The sequence below is a fragment of the Epinephelus lanceolatus genome, chromosome 22 (assembly GCF_041903045.1).
Source record: "Epinephelus lanceolatus isolate andai-2023 chromosome 22, ASM4190304v1, whole genome shotgun sequence".
NCBI lineage: Eukaryota > Metazoa > Chordata > Actinopteri > Perciformes > Serranidae > Epinephelus > Epinephelus lanceolatus.
In genome coordinates, this window is record NC_135755.1 from 13,959,359 (window position 1) to 13,982,434 (window position 23,076).

General features: G+C 41.1%; 1 protein-coding gene across 3 annotated transcripts; it reads left to right on the forward strand.

Annotated features, from left to right (window-relative positions):
• The first annotated feature begins 1,901 nt into the window (after positions 1-1,901).
• On the forward strand, positions 1,902-22,766 carry LOC117246442 (ubiquitin carboxyl-terminal hydrolase 47-like). 3 transcript variants are annotated; one of them, XM_078164336.1, is made up of 14 exons: positions 1,989-2,100; positions 16,124-16,202; positions 16,454-16,507; positions 16,750-16,803; positions 19,468-19,573; positions 19,774-19,883; positions 20,006-20,076; positions 20,156-20,281; positions 20,376-20,471; positions 20,601-20,729; positions 20,814-20,942; positions 21,062-21,099; positions 21,219-21,250; positions 21,709-22,766. In XM_078164336.1, the coding sequence occupies exons 2-14, from the start codon at positions 16,124-16,126 to the stop codon at positions 21,717-21,719; spliced, it is 1,035 nt and encodes a 344-aa protein (XP_078020462.1). In that variant the 5' UTR covers positions 1,989-2,100; the 3' UTR covers positions 21,720-22,766. The 3 variants fall into 3 exon arrangements, with proteins under 3 accessions (XP_078020460.1, XP_078020461.1, XP_078020462.1); XM_078164334.1 differs by lacking the exon at positions 16,124-16,202 and having other exon boundaries at positions 1,902-2,100; XM_078164335.1 differs by lacking the exons at positions 16,124-16,202; positions 20,006-20,076 and having other exon boundaries at positions 1,902-2,100; positions 20,109-20,281.
• The last annotated feature ends 310 nt before the right edge of the window (positions 22,767-23,076 follow it).

The window sequence follows — 23,076 nt, forward strand, 5'->3', positions numbered from 1 at the left end:
CACTTCCGTCATGCCAGGGGCTTGTGTGACGTCAGGGGCTTCTGCTCCGGGGCTACAGCTGGATGCTACTCCCCAAGTCTCTAGTCGTTCGAGGTCCGCCATCTTCTAGGCCGTCCCAAGTCTCTTATTTGTGCAGCGACGAGCTAGCGCTAGGAGCTAGCAGCAAGCTTTAAGCAGCTACGAGCTAGGATGGTCGAGAGCTTCCTAACAGGAAGTCTTTTTCAGTTTGAGGCCATGACGTATAAATACCCGCCCCCTACATCCGGCCCATTTGAACGAGATGGCGGAGAAACAGCGCAAGTGTACCCGTTACACGCATTCTTTGCAATGAAACGCTGTAATTCACATGCCTACGTGACTACAAAGAGTAACGTTAATGATATTTCCTGCAAGACTGTCATGTAGTAATTAAGTTTATTTCATTCACAACCCGTTGCGTTGCTCAGCGGACTGTGATGCGTGGCTGTTAAATGTGCAGCTGCTCATGTCCAGAACCACACGTGTTGATATAACACTAGGCGCGCGCGCGCACACACACACACACACACACACACACACACACACACCAACATATTTGCCCATCATTAATTGTCCTGCATGTCATGTGAGTGGAATAATGTTTAATAGCTTGTAGGTAATATTAATTAGCCTATTAATATTAATACTAATTAATATTATTACTTTCATTAATGTTGTTGTGTAAGATACTGTCATTACCTGCATCTCTCTCTCTGTCTCTCTCTCTTTCGGTCTCATTGTGTCATGTGGATTACTGTTAATTTATCATGTTGATCTGTTCTGTACGACATCTATTGCACGTCTGTCCGTCCTGGAAGAGGGATCCCTCCTCAGTTGCTCTTCCTGAGGTTTCTACCGTTTTTCCGCGTTAAAGGGTTTTTTTGGGCAGTTTTTCCTCATCAGCTGTGAGGGTCCTAAGGACAGAGGGATGTGGTATGCTGTAAAGCCCTGTGAGGCAAATTGTGATTTGTGATATTGGGCTTTATAAATAAAATTGAATTGATTGAGGCAGACTGACAGGTCTGATGTCTTATTCACTCAGCAGCTGACTTGTTGAATGATGGCGAGTGGATTTAATAATAGTGATAATGATGATGATAATAATAATGATAATGATGCTCATCACAGTGACAGTGGAATAGCAGGGCTACAGACCGTTCTGTAATTAATGAGATTTGGGATGCACCCATAGTAACGCCAGGCTGGCTGCTTTTACGGAGCAGATCCAGCGGTGCCACCGTCGAATGGACGTTGCTTCACGTGACGCTTCAGAGTAAGGCCGGGTGGGCCGACACCGTGTAGTCAGGCCGTTACAACACTAAATGAAGCAGAGTGACGGACCCAAAGCCTTCAATCTGGCTAAAAGACAGCTGAAATGCTAAACAAAAAAAAAACAGTGGTGAAGTTGGGATTTGTTTCTTGGCGTTACGTGCTCATTGTCTTTTCTGTGTCTTGCAGGCTGCCAGGAGAAGCGCACTGGCCATCAGATATTGTTTGTGGAAATTCGAAAATAAAGTTTGTCAAATTGACTTTTGTCTCTTCATTGTGCACACTTACACACGAAATAGGGTAACAGTCAGCTATTTTTGAATGTTAGCATTGATTTCTCACATTGAATGGTGAAATATTTGTAGTTTGAAAGGTCCGACCTAAATGAATACAGGTCGTAGTTAACGAAGCATATGAATATTAATATAGAAGGAGCGCCCACTGAGCGCAGCTTCTTTTATTGATGGTTCGAACGTCGCGATGTGGTCAAAAACAAACAACAAAAAACAAAGTTGACTTGTATGATTAAATAAAAGGTAAAATAAATGGACAATTCATCAATTCATAGACGCTATGCAATTTTACTTAAAAAAGTTGTTTAAAAAAAAAAGAGAGAAGTCACTTCCGTCATGACAGGGGCACTTCCGGCAAGCCAGGGGCTTCTGCTCCGGGGCTGCAGGTGGATACTATTGGACTTGGGACGCACCCTATATGTCACCGCCCCCTGCTGCAGCCGTCTGCTCTCGTCTACTTTCCAGGCCAGCCGCAGTTCATCTCGAACGAGCCTACTGACAGATACCTGTGCGGTGCGAGGTAACCTACTCTTTTTTCTACTCTTTTCTGTGAAATCACATGATAAGTTGCCCGGAGTGACGCAAGTTGTTTTTTCTTTACAAAATCTAATTAGTCAATTAAATCTTGATGATTTATACCTGAACTAACACATCTGAGGAGCACTCGATTCAGTAACAAAGAGCACTTCCCTACTAGTGACTGATACTTTTGCCTTGTAAATGCAGGATGTAAATGCACAGCTGTGTGTTTGGATTAATGCACTTTATATGAACAACTTGAATCAATCAATAACAGCACGTGGCACCGTGGGCTAGTTACCGATAGATGCACTTTACTGGCAGGATTTGCACAGAACATTTTCCCATTGCATATTTGCACATTTCAATCAGTTATTCAGTGGCTTTATTTATTGAATATTTGAAATCTTGACTATGTGTCTACTGGCCGGTGCTTGAATGAGTATTCGGCTGGCAGTGTGAGTGCGGTGTATAGGCTATGTGTTCAATGATTAACACGCAACAGTTTATAGTCTATTGTTTAAGTTGTTGCATAAACACTTGCCTGTCCTGTCCTGAGTTTCCTTAAGGGTGTTGTCTGTAAGATGTCTTTGGGCTTATGGACACCGATAATAATGTTCCGGGAGGGAGCAAGTGGTGGCATGTGTTAATTATATTAAATATGTATATTCTTTATGTTAATTCAGGGATGACATATCATGTTAGGGAACACCTGTTCATAGAAGGAGCCAATGTGGTGGAGCAGTGACACCACCGCCTGGCAACTCTTTGTCCTGTCAAAGAGCCATCTACTGTGTGACTGATATGAATCGTAACTACAATCTACTATCTACAATGTTTTTTTAATTTTTTTTGTGAGAAATACTGAGCTAACAGAAAGTGTGAGAAGTAGGAACTGCTAAATGTATTTGTCAGCAGGTAAAAAAACAAGAACAAGACTAAATAAAAATTAAATAAAATTAAAAAAGGAAGATTCAGTGCTGCCTTATGCCTTGCAGCGAGGTTCCTTACAATAAACCAGGGCCACCTTAATATGCCGTCAAGTAATTTCTGAGACTGATTCCTTTGCGACACTACTGTCAGTGCTTGTCCAAATGATGCAGGCAGCAGCTATGTGAAGAACAACTAAGGCTACTGTGGAATATGTAGTTCACGGACAGTAGAGGGTCTGATGAGGTTAAAGAAAGCACGGAGATTAAAGGAAAACTAATTCAGACAGAGATCCAACCGAGAACCAAATGTATAAAAAAATCATATTATGAACAAAGGAAGGACTCGTATGTTAAAGTGGCACGAGCACGGAAACATTAACGAAATTATAATCAAATCTAACATTAAAAATCAAATTAAAAAACTAACTCGACACTGTTTTGCTTCTGTTTAACTGCATTACTTCTTGTTGGGACAATCATTCAGTTGTTTTTGATGCTGAATTTTCTATTAAATATCTAAATGTTTCCTGCGGTGTCACCTGTTGAATACAGTTGAGGAGTGAGTATAATTAATTGGCGAGATAGCGCCCCCTCCTGGACCAGGCTGCATGCCACAAACCAGGGGTTCAACAAGGGATTCCCAACTTCCTTTTCCTGAGAGCCACTTTTGCAAAATGACAGGAGGCCAGTGGCCAGTTAATGAACAAACATTAATTGTTTTTATCAGTATATGTAATAAATTAATTGCCTGTTTGCAACAGTTCAACATTCGCTGTCTTTAGTCATCCTTGCCAAGAGAGAAATCCAATTGCAGCAGCTCTGCACAGGTCAGGTGTACGCAGGGGTGTTCCTAGGATTTGCTGACATTTGGGGCTAAGCCCAGACCTCTGTTGGGGGGTCTGGAGGATTCTTCCATATGGCACTTCTTCGATTACTAAAATTAATTATTTAATTATTAAAAGTATAAAGAAAAAGTTCTGTGTGTGAACTAGAGCATGAACAGAAAAGTGGATTTGTCGATGCGTCGACGTCAGTGACACAACTCGACACCCCCCAGGAGGAGTCGACAAGTCGTGTTTTTTCCCTCTCTCTCTCTGTGTGTGCTTACGCTGATACTTTATCCTTGACTAAGTGAACAAACGTACTCGGGCGTAGGCCTACTATAAGCAGAGCTGACTCCGCGAGGAATGTCTGCAGTCATTCGGGCTTTCATAGTCGAGCGCACTTCCGCGCTGTAGTTTCTTGTAAAAATGTCCGTGAAAAATCCCCCGATGTGAAAATACATGCCAAGCAATCACTGGTGCGCGGAGCGGAGTCCACACGGTCGTAAAATCTGAAGGCCCGAACATACTCGGGTGGAACGTACGCGGTGCAGACTCTGCGGAGGTCCGTGCGGACTCAAAGCGGACGTCCGCAAGCCTTGTGCACACAAAGCTCAGATTTTACGACCGAGCGGACTCCGCTCCGCGCACCAGTGATTGCTCGGCATGTATTTTTCACATCGCGGGGATTTTTCACGGACATTTTTACAGGAAACTACAACGCGGAAGTGCGTTTGACTGTGGAAGCCCAAATGACAGCGGACAGTCCTCGCGGAGTCCGCTCCGCTTATAGTACACCCGAGTATGTTCGGGCCTTGTGCTTTGCGCGCACAGGGCTTGCGGACCTCCACAGAGTCCGTTCCGCATAAGTTCCGCCCGAGTATGTTCTACCTCTGGATTTGTCAGAGGTGATGTGAGTTGCTCGGCATCTCACAAGCAAGAGAGCATCTGGGCTGGTCCAGGGCCAGCAGAAAAAGAGAGACTGAGAGAATAACCCCTTTAACACTGCAGGAACTTTTCTCATTTACCCGGGCTTTTGAAAAGCCTCAGAGCGTTTCCACCAAAATTATTCAGGGAAAAAACTTTCCCTCAACCCCAAACTTTCCCTGAAAAAAGTACCTAGTAGGGGGGTAGGACTTTTCAGATTACCAGTAATTCTTGAGGGGCGGGGCTGTTTGCCGAGGAATGCCGGTCGGTGGAACACACACGCAGCGTTCCGCACTTCCTGGCACAGGCAGCCACTGCAAACTTTATTTCATTTCTACAAGCTCCACTCCATGTTTCTGTTTTGATAAAGGATGGGTACCGAAACCTGGAACTAAATTAGCCCCGGGACTAAATTATCAAAGACCGTAGTACAGATAAGTGCTAACGGTATCGGCTCTTTTGTGCCGGCGCTGAACTCCTTCACATCCACACACACGCCTACACGACATGGTAACCGCTGAACAGTCGAGCAGCCGCAGTGGAAACAAAGTGAAGATAACTGGAAAATGACTCGAGTTGACGGCAGCTACACTCGTTACTGTAAGTGACATTAACCCTTAGGGAGTAAGAAGCCAATACTTAATCAATACATGTGTTCAGCAAGCCTGAACATGTAAACATGTAGACAGCGATATTCAATATGCTCTGTCCACAGTCTCTCATCCACCAACACACTGACGTTACACAAGGACAGCACGTTAGTTCAGCTGATAGAAAATTGTTACTAATAAGCTCAGATGACAGCTGTCTGTATATAGACTAATGTAGTTTGACACTTATCTTAAAATACTTTTAAACATAGCTGCTGGCTGAGACAAACAGCCCCAACTCTCTACACCAGCATGTAGCCAGCCAAGCTGGCGGAGCCAAATACAGGACACACGCCAAATCATCTACATCATCACGCTAATTTGAATACATTTTCCAGAACTTGGAGGTGCGGTGGAAACGCAAACCACACAGATTACCAGGAATTATTTTACCCAGGTAAACAAATTTCTGGTAATGAAAGTTCCTGGAAATGTTGGTGGAAAAGGGGCTAACGTGGGACTTATCTTAGAGTTTTGCTGGTGACATCACAGAGGGGCATGTTACTGTAACAGTACTGTCCAATCAAGCTTGACGACTGGTCTCACTAGGAGGTGTGAGGTGACCTCCTGTGGAGACAAGTGTCAAATAGCTGTCTTTGTTTGAAGAACAGAGAGCATGCAGAGAAGAAAAGCCTTCACATGTCCAGTTTGGATTTTAACAAATGACAAATCATCTGTGGTCCTGTGAATCCCAACATTCTTTATGGCCTCTCTCTAAATATTCAAGTTTCTGTTCTAATGTTTTAAGTTTATGTTCTTTTGCCTTCCTATTACAGAGCTGATGCCGATGATTTTTTTCCCATAATGACAGCTTTTAATGCATCCCAAAGCATAGTTGGGTCCACCTCGCCATTATCATGAAGTTCTATATATGTCTTAATTTCAGCTTTAATTTGCGCAATAACCATGTTATTATTAAGCAAGCTTGTATTTAGTCTCAAACTTGTTTTCCTAGGTTTGCTGTCAAAATGAAGAATTAAGTAAATTGATGAATGGTCTGAGACATCCATGGGACCAATGGTGCATTCTTGCACTCTGTGTCTGTCAGTATTATATATAAGAAAGTAATCTATTCGTGAACATACTTTGTGGGCGGGCGGTTGCTCGCTCACTCACTATAACTACATTATATTATAACTATATGCTATATATATTAACTATATATTTAGTATTTTACGACACAAGACGCTACGACAAGTTTAACGGAGCTTCACTTTACTGCTGCATTCTGCCTCAATCAGTAGGCCTACATTTACATGACACTTGAAAAAAATGAATTATTGCCTTAACCCGACTATAACTGGACAACTGAAGTGCATGTAAACACGTTACTCCGACTAATATTGGAGTTCTCCAACTCCGATTAAGACACCCAGATAATGCGATTGGAATTCCATTCTCTCTGTCATGTATACGCCTTCATCTGAGTTAAACTAGACAATGCATGTGCGCATGCTCCACATCCACCGCGCTGGCGTATGACCCCAGAACAGACAAGACATGCTATTGTTGTAGCCCTCCAACAGCATACGGCGTTCTTGTCTGCCTCTCGAAATCACCATGACCACGAGGGATAGCGTGCACCTTATCTGCACAATCAGTAACGCGTACATTACGTACGAGATGAACAAAGCTGTACGATTATCCATCTTGCTGTTGTTGGAAAATGCCGGTCTGCTGCCTGACTCCAGTTGTTTATTATTAAGTGACGTAATAGGTCAACCGGAAAGGGGGCCATATTAACCTGCTGAAACGACGCATATCGCCACCTAGTGTTGAGGAGGAGGACACGTTCCCGTCAGTAATTCAATTTTCTCAGTTGCATGTAAACTGGGACAAGGACAGAAGTCCGATTAGACGCCAAAATCGAATTTTGAGCATAGCTCGATTAAGCTGTGCATGTAAACGTACTGACTGAGGACTGAGAAACCTGACGCCGATGCATCTTGGCTCATTTGCATACTAAATAGTGATTGGGTGTTTAGTGGGGGCAGGGTCTCTGCCGACTGCACAGTAGATCACACATAGCCGGCACACAGCACGGAGTGGAGTGGAGGCAGATGAGAAAACTTTTCTGTTTTGTGCCTTTTTCAGCGGATTCAAATTTCTTCAATATTTCATGTTTGTTTTGAGATAAGTGGAAAAATGGAAAAATCTAATTTGTTTTTTCTCCCTCTTCATTTTAGTCATTATTTTGTTACTTTTAATTGGATTAGTGAGCCCGCTGACATTTACACTACTTTATAATCACAATACACAACTCCTTCATTATGTCTTCACTGAGGTTGGCAACTTTTGTGTGGGAACAACAACTTGTAATATCATCATTACTAAAGAGAAAGAACTTACCAAAAACCTATAAAAAACATGAAAAACAAAAAAGACTTCCACTGTTGTGGTCACACTTTGACCCACTAAGCCTTTGCTCAGTGGACAGTAGGGATGGGAATCGAGAACCGGTTCCTGTTAAGAACCGGTTCCAACTGGTTCAATTCATCGACATCATTAGCCTTTATGCTTAACGATTCCCTTATCAATTCTTTTCATTACGCCGGATCTATGCTCGTCAGACAGCAGCATGTTCAACAACAAAGAAGACGTAATGGCGGAGGGACAGAAGCAGTCAAAGCCATGGCATCACTTCACACTGTTGTTAGCCTCTCTGGAGCTGCTAGCAACTGTGGAGTCTCGGCGTGTCCCCGCACCAGGTAGACAGTGGCCAGGACGCTGTTGTCGGATTTCATGGGAACACCAAGGATGGTAAGATGAGGGCAGTTGAGTTGATTTGCACGCCATTCATTGTTATGATATGCTAGGCTAGCTGCGTTAGCTGCCTCACCTGAGTTAGCTGCACTAGCTGCGTGGTGTTGACACACTCAGGCTGTGGGCTGGGATTTATCTCTAGATCACCAGCTAGCAGTAACATTAATGACACTCATTGTGGCTGTTGTTGTGACATAGATAACTGTATGCCAATGCTGGCTTATGACTGTGAAAGCTGCTGTTAGTGTTTATGTGTGGTTGGACAGCGTGCTTTTTTTCAAATCTTTCTCATCAAACTAGACCATGGCTTTAAGGTTCATAATAAAACGTTATGAAAGCAGATGTCTTGGGTTACAAACAACAGGAGGTGATATCATTAACTCACAGGAGGAATCGATAAGGGAATTGATAAAGAATCGGATCGATAAGCAGAATCAATAATGGCATTGATATCAATAAAATCCTATCAATTCCCATCCCTAGTGGACAGTAACCCACCACTAGGTGGGGCCTGAAGGTAATCCTAGCCCTATGCACTGAGATAGAGTGTCTTAATTTCTACGTCATTGAAAGAAAAGTCTGTAGTGAACCGTTATCTTGTTAAGTAAAACACACATAGGTTAAACAAATTATTGGTGGTGAAAATTACACCAATTGGATATGGTACTCTAGTAAAAATAGGTTGTATCCACTTATTTACCATTTGACATCAATCTTCAGCACCTGAGTACTGTCTGGTTAACGTTTAAACATAATATTGTTAAGTGGATTGTACTTCCTCTCTCTGGAACTCCTTAAGCCGTTCACGCACTCTTTCAAGTGTGTCAGCACGATCAACCATCAATCCCGGGAGCTTTCCCACTCTGCATACTCTGCAGAGCAGGGTAAAGTTCAACTGAGGACTGAGCTGCTTCCGACTTAACATTACTTTGCTGCTCAACCTGAGGGAGACCATCGTAAAAACTCTCAGACACTGCTCGCTCCTCCCTATATTCACTTTGAAACAAGTTACCGTAAAAACTGACAGCATACCTTCGAATCTCACCATGGTCAGTCAGCAGTTGTCGAGTGTCAGAACTGAGAATGAACCTCTTCTGTCCATTCTTACGCTCCAGACCAAAGGAAAATTGTGACGTGACGTCCATTTCAGGTGAAAACGGGACCGAACCAGAGCCCCCTTAGCTGAAATACCTAACAGGTTGATTAAAACAGATTTTTTTTTTCTCAACAAGTTTCTCAGTATGCTGACAGTCTCTTTTGGTTTCAGCTAACTCTTGGAGTGCCTCCACTTCAGACTCCAGGTTTTTTATCGAACTTCGTAAGGTTTTGGTGACATTCACAGTGTATTGTTGACAGAATTGTTTTATTTGGACCTTTCCAACATTCCACCACTGCTGCAACGACGTATACTCAGATTTCAAATTCTGATGATTTTTTCAAAAAAGGACAAAAGCTTCTCTAAAACATTTATCTTCTAACAACACTGTATTAAAATGCCAGTAGGCACTTTTAGGTTTGACACATTTAATAAAAACAGTCGCTCTTACCAGTGAATGATCAGAAAAACCAACAGGGAAATACAACAATCTTTAAAAACATTAAAATGATGTTTAAAACAATACAACCGATCAAGCTTGGCCATAGACAGAGACCTCTCTTACATGTGTCCATGTATATTGTCTCTGTGCATTATGAAAACCTCTCCACACATCACACAACTCATGACGCAAACAACTGCAAGAGACTGCATGAGGCTCAGCGTGGTTCCTGTCTATCTTGCTGTCTACAGTACAATTAAAATCTCCACCAAAATATATAAAATAAAAAGTCTTCCTCCTCCCCCCCATCTCAACACCTCCTGTCAGCTCTTCTTCTGCTCCAGCCTCTCTTCCTCTATCTGCCACTTCACGTACTTGTTTTACAGTAGAACTGCCATCTCTCTGAGTATTCACATCACTATCACATGCTTCTCTGCTCTGTGTCTCAGGTTCAAACTGAGCATCATCCACTCCTCACCCTCACTGTCTTCATTAACTTCAACCACTTCCTCTCCTCCTTCATTCCCTTTCTCACCTTCACTGTTTTCCTGGACTTCTTCTACATGCTCTTTTTCTCCCTGTGTTTTTTTTAGAACTCACTTCCTGGTTCTTCTCCTTTTCTGTTCTATCTTTTTGCTTCAGACCTTCAGCATCTGTCTTTCCATGGGGGTATTTTTGTGTCTTTTTGTTGCAATCATATAAAACTGTTTTGACAGCATATTTCTTGAACTGCAATCAAAAATCAAGTTTGTAAGTAAAAACGTATGATCATTTTGCTTATAAATCAGTCCTCTTTGCTTGCAAGTTAAAGTTTTGCTTACAAGTTCAACTGCACTTAATGGGCGGGGCCTACGCTGATGGATGAGAGAAGAGTTTCTATTGGTGGGTTTGACGTGGCTCCATACATACAGAGCGGGCTACACCCACGATTCCCTCTCTCCCACTGGAAACGCTCGACAGTCGGCATTACTGCTACACCCCGGGGCATCGACGGTACTGACCGTTATGCTGTCGAATAGTTCTGCCCTGGCTAAAGCAATCTACATGCACCAGTTCTTGCTATTATTAGGCCTAATCTACACGGACCCGTGTACTTCTGAAACCGTGTATTATTCTATGCAATGTGGCTGTTTGGTCACACGCAACCACACTTCTGGGGCCCCGAAACCGCGTTTCTTTGAAACCGGAGTCCAGGGTGAAGTTTTTGGAAGAGTCCGGTGCCAGCGGCTGCGTGTAGATAGGATAACCGCAGTATTTCATTACCTGTCTCCATTGTTTGACGTCAGAGTAATGGTAAATAGCTCTTTCCTAAAAGTTTACCAACTACTAAAATCCCACATTCTGTGTTAAATACAATGTATCTTAACTATATTTACAATGAAGCTTGATTCTGCACTCTAGCCCCTATGTGAATGTTTACCGTTGCTATGACAACAAGTGACAGCTGACGTTAGCATCAGTTAGCTTAGCTCAATCGTCCGACAAACAATGACCCATAAAAATATAATTCAACATATTTAAACAAATTCAACAACAGCTGCCAACAGTTACAGTCCTTACAACCTTAGCTAATGTGATGTCACAGGTTAGAGTGTCAAAATGAAAGTAATAACAGCTTAAATCCCTGAGGAACTACGCTAGCATTAGTGATGGTTGCATCCACTCGTATGCAGTTACCTTACGTTACAGTTCCCTCAAACAATATCACGAAGCACAATACAAACTATATAAACAAATTATCTATTAAGGGTACACTACTGATAAAATCTGAAGGTGCTTAGGTGACATTTACCCACCTGAAAGAATAAATGAAAACAAACAGTGATTTTGCTGGTCTTCAGTAGCTTCACTCTAGGTGTAACTGCCAACTGAAGAACCAACCGATTATTCACCCAGATTTGCTCTCGTGCCTTTACTCAAATCAGTTATGCTTTAAATTGAATGGGGGGTATCTGTATGGTATCTGTAAAGATACAAAATCGATATATGCATAAAATAATGTCACAATTGAGTGTGTGAGAGCCATTTGTATTAAATGTGTATTTGTATTTTTTGTTACACTCCCACCACTTGAGGGAGTAGTGGTACTGGCAATTGGGAAGCGCCAGAGTTTATATAATCACGGTGTAACCACACACAGGTGTTGCTGTGGGGAGACGAAAAGTTTTTTGACCGTGCTGCATGCACCAGGCGCTGTGGAGGCGACAGTCGAGTTATTTTGTTCGCTTATTTTTGGTTTATGTGTGACAAATGGCTGTACCTGAACTGAATCAAAGTAATAAATCAATATTGGAACATTGGAAATATCGTCTGTGATTGCATTGCACGCGTCACAAATTACCTCACACGACATCCGTTGTGGTGGCCTTTTTTTGGATAGGCGAAGGGTCACTACAGAGTGAGCAGATACACATAAATACCCTATATGTCACACTACCTTTTAATTAAACCTCTACTAAAAAAGCCCACCCTGGATCCAGAGGTGTTAGCCAACTATAGACCAATATCTAATCTTCCCTTTCTGTCAAAGATCCTTGAGAAAGTAGTCGCAGACCAGCTGTTTGATTTTCTCCATGATAATAATTTATTTGAGGAATTTCAGTCAGGATTTAGAGTGCATCATAGTACTGAGACAGCACTAGTTAAAATTACAAATGACCTTCTGATTGCTTTAGACAAAGGACTTGTCTCTGTACTTGTTTTATTAGATCTTAGTGCAGTGTTTGACACAACTGACCATCAAATTCTACTGCAGAGACTGGATCACTTAATTGGCCTAAAAGGTTCTGCACTAAGCTGGTTTAAATCTTATTTATCTGACCGTTTTCAGTTTGTTGACGTTCATAATGAATCATCCTTACGTACTAAAGTTTGTTTTGGAGTTCCGCAAGGTTCTGTGTTCGGACCAATCCTATTTATTCTGTATATGCTTCCTTTAGGCAACATCATTAGAAAACACTCTATAAATTTCCATTGTTATGCGGATGATACTCAGTTGTATTTATCGATGAAGCCAGAAGAAAGTAATCATTTAACTAAACTCCATAACTGCCTTAAAGACATAAAAACCTGGATGAGCACCAATTTCCTGATGTTAAATTCAGACAAAACTGAAGTTATTGTTCTTGGCCCCAAACAACTCAGAGACTCTTTATCTGATGACATAGTTTCTCTAGATGGCATTGCTCTGGCCTCTAGCACTACCGTAAGAAACCTCGGAGTAACATTTGATCAAGATTTGTCTTTTAATTCTCATTTAAAACAAACCTCACGGACTGCATTTTTTCATCTGTGTAATACTGCGAAAATTAGGCCTATCCTGACCCGAAAAGATGCAGAAAAATTGTTACCTCTAGGCTGGATTACTGTAACTCTCTATTATCAGGTAGCCTCCTACCAGGAGCCTTTGTGCTCCACTGTCTCTCAGATTAACTCATATCGCAGCGGTGCCTGGACAGCGTGACGTGTGTGGTTGTGCTGCTGCCGTGGTCCTGCCAGATGCCTCCTGCTGCTGCTGTTATCCTTAGTCATACTACTGTTATTATACACATATTGAAACGGGTGTGGTATGGACCCAAATGCAGTACACAGGCGCTCAGGAACAGTTGGTAATGACCTTTATTTTCACCACAGCAAACAAGGTACGGAGCAGATAGAATAAACACAGAATAAAGTTCGTTCTTCGGGCTGAAAGCCCTCACACAGTCTCTGGGGCTCAGACGAGGGGAAGAGACGCGGCCGGAGTCGGCCGTGGAACCGAGGGGAAGCTCCTTAGCCCCCGGCTCCAAACAGTTCAGTTCTCTTTTGGTGTGAGGGGAAGAGAAGTAGCTTACTTCAGCCGATGATGACGAGGAGGAAGCTCCGTGGCCCGAAGAGCCGGCTGCACGTGCGGAGGTGTCAACGGGGAGAGAGCAGAGGAGTGGTCGGAGGCAGGCGGGGGGGTCGTAGCCAGATGAGCAGTCCGCAAAGGCAGAAGCACCGATGGGGAGCAGGCAGGAGGATAGACGAGGCCAGGCGGAGGAGTCGTTACCAGCCGAGCAGTCAGATACCAGAAACGCTGAGGCAGAGCACGAGGTCAGGGACAGAAGGCAGGTGAGTTTACTGGGAGGCAGACGAGGAGAGCAGGTCGGGAACAGGCAGAGTCGGCACCGGGAGATCAGACAGGAGATGAATGCTGGAAAATCTCGCATGACGCTGAAGAACAATCTGGCAACAAGTGAGAGTGCTGGAGAGGCTTATATGCAGGGCTGATTATGATGAGCTGCAGCTGTGTAGGCAGGTGAGCAGAGTTGGGCTGATAAGGTGGGCGTGGCTGGCAGGTAGAGTGGAGCAGAGGGAGGGAGAGTGGAAAATCACTGCAGCAGAGTGACAGGAGGGGAATGAGAGACAGGGACTGTGACACATATGATTATTGTCACACATGTATACTGCCAGATATTAATACATACTTTCAACATATTGTACCACAGTAGCCAGAACTATCACTATAATATTATTACTTTCATTAATGTTGTTGTAAGCTACTGTCATTACCTGCATCTCTCTCTCTCTGTCTCTCTCTGTCTCACACACTCACACACACACACACACACACACACACATTGTGTCATACGGATTACTGTTAATTTATTATGCTGATCTGTTCTGTACGACATCTATTGCACGTCTGTCCATCCTGGAAGAGGGATCCCTCCTCAGTTGCTCTTCCTGAGGTTTCTACTGTTTTTTTCCCTGTTAAAGGGTTTTTTTGGGGAGTTTTTCCTTATCCGCTGTGAGGGTCATAAGGACAGAGGGATGTTGTATGTTGTAAAGCCCTCTGAGGCAAATTGCGATTTGTGATATTGGGCTTTATAAATAAAATTGATTGATTGATTGACTACTTTATTTGTGAGCATGCTATCTGCTCTCTTTGGACGGCATATCCAGCTGCTCGACCTAACGACCAACAAAGGAGGCTGCTCCTGTTGCTAGCTACCCCAACTACACTACCACGAAAGCAGCGACGGGCCTGCCAACAGAGGTTCTGAATCTGGCCGGGTCGGTTCAGGCACCTCTGCTGTTGAATTAGGTCGTGCTGTTTTTGTGGATCGGGTTGTTTTTATTTTCCGCACTTGCCTATTCTGGTATTGACTCTGACTGGTTCAAATGACCTTTCCGTTAGACGTTACATCGCCACCTACCACTTTGGCATGTGTATTACATCACTTGGTAGTGAGTTTTGTGTAAATATCATATTTTTTTAATCACACCACTCGTGTGGATGATTTTTTTTTTGGAAACTGGAGCCCGAAAAACTTCGGTTTCAGAATTGATTTCCGCCACAGCTCCCGCACTGAATTCCCTGTGAACTACAGAACTCCCATGTTGCTTTGCAAGTGCACTAGGCTGATGAGTAGAATTTAAGAAACAGGCTAAATGACATGATGTTGCACACTCTTGTACAGTAGGTGGCGGTATGCAGCTTTAAATTGTTTGCAATCCGCCAACCAAAAGAAGAAGAAAAAAAGCTTTGCAAGCTGTCATTCCGATTGAGACTGGCCAATAGAGAGAGAGAGAGGGAGAGAGAGAGAGAGAGAGAGAGAGAGAGAGACAGAGACAGAGACAGATAGAGACAGATAGAGACAGATATAGAGATAGACAGATAGAGACAGATAGAGATACAGATACAGATAGAGATAGAGAGACATATAGAGACATATATAGAGATAGACAGAGAGAAATAGAGAGACATATAGAGACAGATAGAGATAGAGACATATAGAGACAGATAGAGATACAGATACAGATAGAGATAGAGAGACATATAGAGACAGATAGAGATAGATAGAGATAGAGAGACAGATAGAGACAGATAGATTTACAGATAGAGATAGAGATAGAGAGACAGATAGAGACAGATAGATTTAGATAGATAGATAGATAGATAGATAGATAGATAGATAGATAGATAGAGATAGACAAACAGATAGATAGATAGATAGATAGATAGATAGATAGATAGATAGAGAGAGAGTGAGAGACAGAGAGATAGAGATAGACAAACAGATAGAGACAGATAGATAGATAGACAGACAGATAGATAGATAGATAGAGAGAGAGAGAGCGAGAGACAGAGAAATAGAGAGAGACAGAGAGAGACAGACAGATAGAGATAGAGAGACAGATAGAAATAGAGATAGAGAGACAGATAGAGATATATTGTTTTTTGTTGAAATTAGTTTTGCTCATTAAAACACCATGCCTTTCGACCTAATGTTAAACATCCACTAAAAAAGAATTCTACATTTATAAGACTTTTGATCACTTAGTAATTTTAATGTTCACCCTTAAAATTTCATTCAGCCAAATAGGTTTCCAGATTTTTGACAGTAAATTATTTTTGATTATATCCAGATGCTGCACCTGCTGAAAATAATAATAAGACAAATACCAAGACCATTTGTCTTTATGAAAAATGCAATTTGGAAGTTCTGTAAGTACTGCTCACTTCTCTGAAATGTATTATGTGAGATTAAACACTGAGGTTTGATGTGAGACAGAGCTCATTGATGGTTTGATAAATATAGAAGTGAAAATGCTGACATGATACATAAATATATACTATAGAATATATACCATAGACTTTTGATCACTTAGTAAATTTAATGTTCACCTCTCATATTTCATTCAGCCAAATATATGTTTCCAAGTTTCTGACAGTAAATTATTTTTATTTATAATCAGGTGCTGCACTATGGAGGAGATTGCGAAGCGTTTCTACCTTTTTGTGGGGTTATGGTAAGTATTGCTCACTTCTCTGAAATGTATTACGTGAGATTAAACACTGAGGTTTGATGTGAGACAGCTCATTGATGGTTTGATAAATATAGAAGTGAAAATGCTGACATATAAATATATACTATAGAATATATACCATAGACTTTTGATCACTTAGTAATTTTAATGTTCACCTCTCATATTTCATTCAGCCAAATATGTTTCCAAGTTTCTGACAGTAAATTATTTTTGTTTATAATCAGGTGCTGCACTAAGGAGGAGATTGCAGAGCGTTTCTACCTTTTTGTGGGGTTATGGTAAGTATTGCTCACTTCTCTGAAATGTAACATATGAGATGCAAATTTAAGTCCAGGGCCGGCTCTTGGCATAGACCATATAGGCGGTCGCCTAGGGCACCACATGCTGGCGGGAGCGCAGCTGCAAGCCCTCAAAAATATAAAATAAAATAGAATACATAAAATAAAATAAATACTAATAATAATTTGCAGCCCCGACTGGCGCCCTTTCCTCATACTCTGTCTTGAAAAAAATAACAAATAAAGAAAAAGTAAACAACAACAACAACAACAACCCCCCTGTTGTTTGTCATTATTTGGCCCTGAACCTGTCCCACACCGTGCTCAGTCACGTCACTGTGGGAGAGGGGGATGGGACGAGTTATCTGTGCGCATCTCAGGTAGGTAGGGGTTGTGACTGACAGACAACAAGAGGTCATTATTCATCAAATTATTGTGTTATCATCATGAAAAGACTCAGGTGTGACATACAGGAAGCGGAGGAAAGAGGAGGCGGAGGTCCCAGTATCGAAGTATGTCATCTTTTATAACATTAAAAAATGCCGTTTGACTACGAGCTAGCAGCTTGCGAAGTTGAAATAAAGCAAAGTTGTCTAATAATGCTACTGTAGATAATGTGATCGCTGCCAAGGATTGAGTTAAGCTGCTGGGCTGGTTTATTGCTGTTTGTATCTGGTGAACTACTGGCTGCTTAGTGCTCCTCCCTTAGCACATTAGATATTGTGCTGAAATTGGATAATGAATAGGGACAACTGTAAAACTAATGTGTGACTATGTAATTGTAGTGCAACCTCTTTTATTTTATTAATGCATAATCACAACTAGATAATTGATGTTATGTTGAACACATCACTGCACCAGTGAAGTAGTAGTCTGTCTGCTGCAGCTACATGTTTTGCTTGTACTGTACAGTCAGAGGTAAATCTACTCTACATCTGTCCAGATGCACTGAGAAAAAGAAGCCCAGAGAAGCTGCTGCAGAGGGGCCTTCTCTGACATCTCCTCCACTCGCTGAAGAATGTAAGTTTAGCCAATTATTTGTGGTCTCTGATACTCTGCTATGTTGTCATTTTTATCATTAATTTTGTTGTTATTAATATTATTATTATAATGTTATTATTAATACTGTTGAATGTTCCAGTTTAACCTTGTTACTAATTACAGTAAATGTAGGTCAAATAAAATAAAGTCTATTTGTACAGTGCCTACTTTATATGAAGCAGAATGACATAACAGACTTAAAGCAGTGGTGTAACAGAATGGATGTACTGTATGTTTGAATACAGTTGTAGTACAAGTCAGGCAACAAGCAGCAGCACGGCTGGATTCAGCACACCACCTCACTACCTCACGACTTCTGCAGCAGCTTCTCGGGGCTTCTTGTTCAAATATTTTCTCAGTGCATCTGGACAGATGTAGAGTAGATTTACCTCTGACTGTACAGTACAAGCAAAACATGTAGCTGCAGCAGACAGACTACTACTTGCACCAGTGATGTGTTCAACATAACATCAATTATTATCTAGTTGTGATTATGCATTACTAGAATAAAAGAGGTTGCACTACAATTATATAGTCACACATTAGTTTTACAGTTGTCCCTATTTGTTATCAGATTTCAGCACAGTATCTAATGTGCTCAGTAAGAGGAGGAGCACTAAGCAGCCAGTAGTTAACCAGATACTAGTCTGAGTGGGCGGAAGTTCGCTGCATAGATCAGCCTCTCACTGGGCGGAATGAGCCACCTGCTGAAGTCCCGCCCTACCACCTCCGGTTGCAGTTTTCAACACGTCCTTTACTAACTTTTGCGGTGTTTGATCTTGCGGGGATGTAGCCATTTTTCTGCCATGGTTCGTGTCCTGTAGGTGATGTTTTTGTGGGCGTGTTACATCAAAACCTGTTTCCCCCTGGCAATATTTTTGCAAGCGCACCGTTGCTGTGGCACCGCCCAGAACGATTGTGATTGGTTGAAAGAAATACAAGCAGCCGGGGCGTTTTTTTTTCTCCAATCTCAAAGTGAGAGTCGGCCCAGCCAGACCTTTCTTTTCTTGAGAAAGGTCTGGTGAGCGAGACTAACCAGATACAAACAGCAATAAACCAGCTCAGCAGCTTAACTCAATCCTTGGCAGCGATCGTAGCTCGTAGTCAAACGGCATTTTTTAATGTTATAAAAGATAACATACTTTGATACTGGGACCTCCGCCTCCTCTTTTCTCTGCTTCCTGTATGTCGCACCTGAGGGCTTGGAGGTCTTTTCATGATGATGCGTCACACAAAAAATCATGTGTGACAAGTTGGAAGAATTTCATGAAATGAAAGAAAATGATGCTCCTTTAAATGTTGGAGGAAAAAAAAATCTAGGCTCTAATGTAAAAAGTGCTAAAACTAAATTAAATTATCAGTTAAAATGTAAATAAATTATACTGATAGGCTTATATTTTGCTTCAACAACCTGTAATAACATGTCTGGAAACCAAACATGTGGCTGTTTGATATGTTTATGTGTGTCTGTAGGACAGCACTTTGATGAGCCACATAAAAATGATATTATACGCTATTGAATATCAAGGGTTTTTTCCCAATAATAAGGTATCAATTAAAGACTGATTAATAATAGATTAATAAAGATGGTGTAATGACACTGTGTTCTTCTTTCCTTGTAAGGTGCTCAGCCACACAGACTTCCTCATGGTCTGCATAATCAGGGTGCCACATGTTACCTCAACAGTGTCCTGCAAGTTCTCGTCATGACAACAGAGATCCATGACAGGTTTGAAACAGCTGCTTTCATCTGTAGCGCATATTCTTGGAAAGCAATTAAAAAAAAACATTGTATAAAATATTAACAGCAGGTCATGCTTTTGGGTTTATATGGATATTTCAATATACAAAACTTCATCAGTAAATATGTTATAATGGGCAGTATATACTGTGGTCAGTATTCACTGAGCAACTGCTCTCTCCCTAAAGGTTGGATCATGATTCACAAACAGATCAGCAGCTGAAACAAATCTTTGAAGAACTGAAGAGAAAGACATGTACAACAGAAACTATCACAGCAGCATTTGGGATTACAAATGGTAAGATGGAGAGTAATGAACATACAAAGAGCTTATCACTAAGGAAGTCACGTATCAGTGGTAAAGTTAGTGAGATGCTTTGATGAAATCAATAGATTCAATTTAATGTATCATATTTACAGTTCATGAACAACGTGATGCCCCTGAATGCCTGGAGATGATTTTAAATAAGATCAGCCGACGAGCCTCTGAGGTGAGCACTTAAAGAATCTATGTTATTTACAGGTGAACTAATCAGGATGCTGTGTGATGACAGAGATTTTCATGCTAAGGTTTTCCAAGGAGAGCTGACACACACAACTGAGTGCTCCAAAGGCCACAGCATCAATGAAGAGACGAATCCATTCTGGACTCTTCCACTGTCACTGCAGGATACCCACGATACAACCTACAGCGTGGTAAGCAGCCAAACACAACAAAAGAGTTCTACTGTAGTATTTTTATGTAATGTGAGCACACTAATCTAATCTGGACTCTTTTGTGTTTTTACAGGAAAGAAGCTTTGAAAGGATTTTCCAGCAGAAATCATTCAGTGGAGACAACATGGTGTACTGCAACGAATGTGAAGAGAAAACAGAAGCAACTAGTGTGAGTTTTGACCTTAAAATGAAAACACAAATAGGCCAAACGTAATACTGGAATCACATAAAAACATTGTAGTGAGATCGTATCAATCATATCATTTTATTGTTTCATAATCTTTCTTGTGTTATTTAGGGATGTGAGATGGTGAAATATCCTCAGATTCTGACTCTACTCTTCAAGAGATTTGACTTTGACTACAGGACCATGTCATATTTCAAATCACACCGCTGTGTGGACGTGCCACGAACGTTACAGAGAAAGGCAGTAATTTTTATGTGTAATTTATATCTAAATGTTGCTCCTTATGTTTGCTTTCCATGTTCCTGACTGTGTTTTTCATTGCAGGACAAGGAGTACAAACTGTATGGGATGGTGCATCACAACGGCAGTCTAACAGGAGGACATTACACAGCCACCATCCTGTGCAGTGAGGACAAAACCTGGTATGAGTTTAATGACGCTCACGTCAGCAAGGTGAGGGGGACTTTACTTCCTCTACTCCATTAGGGCTGTACACACTCAAAACAAACCAACAGAAAGATTTGAAATGAAATGCTAATTTGTTGACAGTGTTCATTCTTTCAATGATGCAGGTTAAACGACAGCCATTTGCAGAAACCTCACCTTACAAGTACGTTAAATATTATCAATAGTGAATGAGATTTATTACATTTTCCAGAAGTGTTGACTTGGTTTTGTCATATTTTTGTTGTTCTATGCAAACAGTAACTTTAGATTATTGTTCACCAGGTCCCAGACTGCATATCTGCTCATGTACAGAGGTAAGATTAAAGGAGCTATATGTAAGAAATCTAAAGCAAATAGTCATAAAATCCTCCTAATATGTCACAGAGACTAAGGAATAATGTTCATATAACATACTGATCTCACCAACAACAATAGTACAGCCAGAATATTTTCATCTAAAAAATTTTTTTGCAGTCTGCAAATCATGTTTATGTTTTGAATTTGTGTTTTGGCCTGTTGCGCCACCCACCGCCGTCTACCAGTCACACAGTCAGTAGAGTCTCAGCATCAGTTACAGTTACGACTGAGCTACAGCAGCACGGCAAGCAGCATTAGCAGTGTCCTGGTACATTTGGCCACATTCTTACATACAGCACCTTTAAATCAAAACATAAAGAAATCATTCAGGCTGTAGCTGCAATATTCATTGATCATTGCTAAATCCTTTTTTTCACTTATTTTTTCACTGATGGACAATGCACTGCAAAAATAGGAGCTGAATGATTTGGAGCAACACAATGTGGAGTTTAAAAGAAGTGGAGGAGAACTGATAACTGAACACTGATAATGCAAAGAAGAGGAAAATGGGACAGACTGAAGGGGATGATGTGCAGACGAAAAGACATGAGGCATCAGGCCATCAGGCTGGAGGAGAGGAGGGTAATGCAGAAAGAGTTTTCTCAGAGAATACAGATATGTTTTGAATGTGCAGAAAGTTTCTAACATGAGCAGGAATCATGCTGAAAGATGTAGACCTATGAGCTATTTAAAGGTGCTGCATGCACATTTCAGTATTTTCATATTCACATTCAGGATCTGACCAAACGTCTCTCCTTCTGTTCCTGAGATATGACATTGAGTAATATACTGTAAGTCCTTTTGCAGAACATTGTGATGTCACAGTGAAGCTGACCTTTGACCTTTTGGATATAAACTGTCATCACTTTTTTGTTTTATTCTTTCAGACATCTGTGTGAAATTTTGTCGTAGTTAGCGAATGAATTCTTGAGTTATGACCAAAAACATTTTTTACGAGGTCACAATGACCTTTGGCCTCCAAAATCCAATCAGTCGTCACTTATGTCTTGTGGATGTTTTTGCCAATTTTAAAGAAATTCCCTGAAGGCGGACAGATGGACAACCTGAAAAATTAAAATTAATGCCTCAGGTTACTGCTGTTGATGGTGCGGAGGCATACAAAATATCATATATATCCAATCTTGTGTACATACATGTTGTAGCCAGCAGAGAGGTTGTGGTGACTTTTGATGTGTTGTGATAGTGATCAGAGAACGTTTTATTTTGTTTGATTCTGATGATGTTTTTTCCGTTTAAAGACACATCAGCTCTGATTTGATGAATTTAAAACATGAACCAACTTTTTAGAATTTTAAACATGAATCATACTTTGATAAAAATGTTTAACATACTGCTATGTTATCAATCAACCACATATAACCAGCGAAATGTTGCAGCACTGATTTTAAAGAAAAACTGGATTTCCAAATACTTTGAAATTGTGAATAAAGACAATAAAAATTTAAAAACGCATGAAGATTTCTGTGATTTTATTCAGTGACAAAATGTTTCTCAATCGATTGTGAATCCAAAGTGAACTTTTTCAAGCACTTTCACTTTGTAGATAAAGAATTTCTTGCATTTTCTTTATATGCGCCTTTCAAAGCACTCAAGGACACCTTACAAGACACAAGATGGTTAAAAAAAAACAAGCAGCAATGTATCCATAAATCATAAAATCAAACAAATGCAGCAATATACAATAAAAGTTAATAAAACAACTATATAAAATCATAATTATAAATATTAGGTATAAAAATCATAATAAGATCATCAGTGCAAG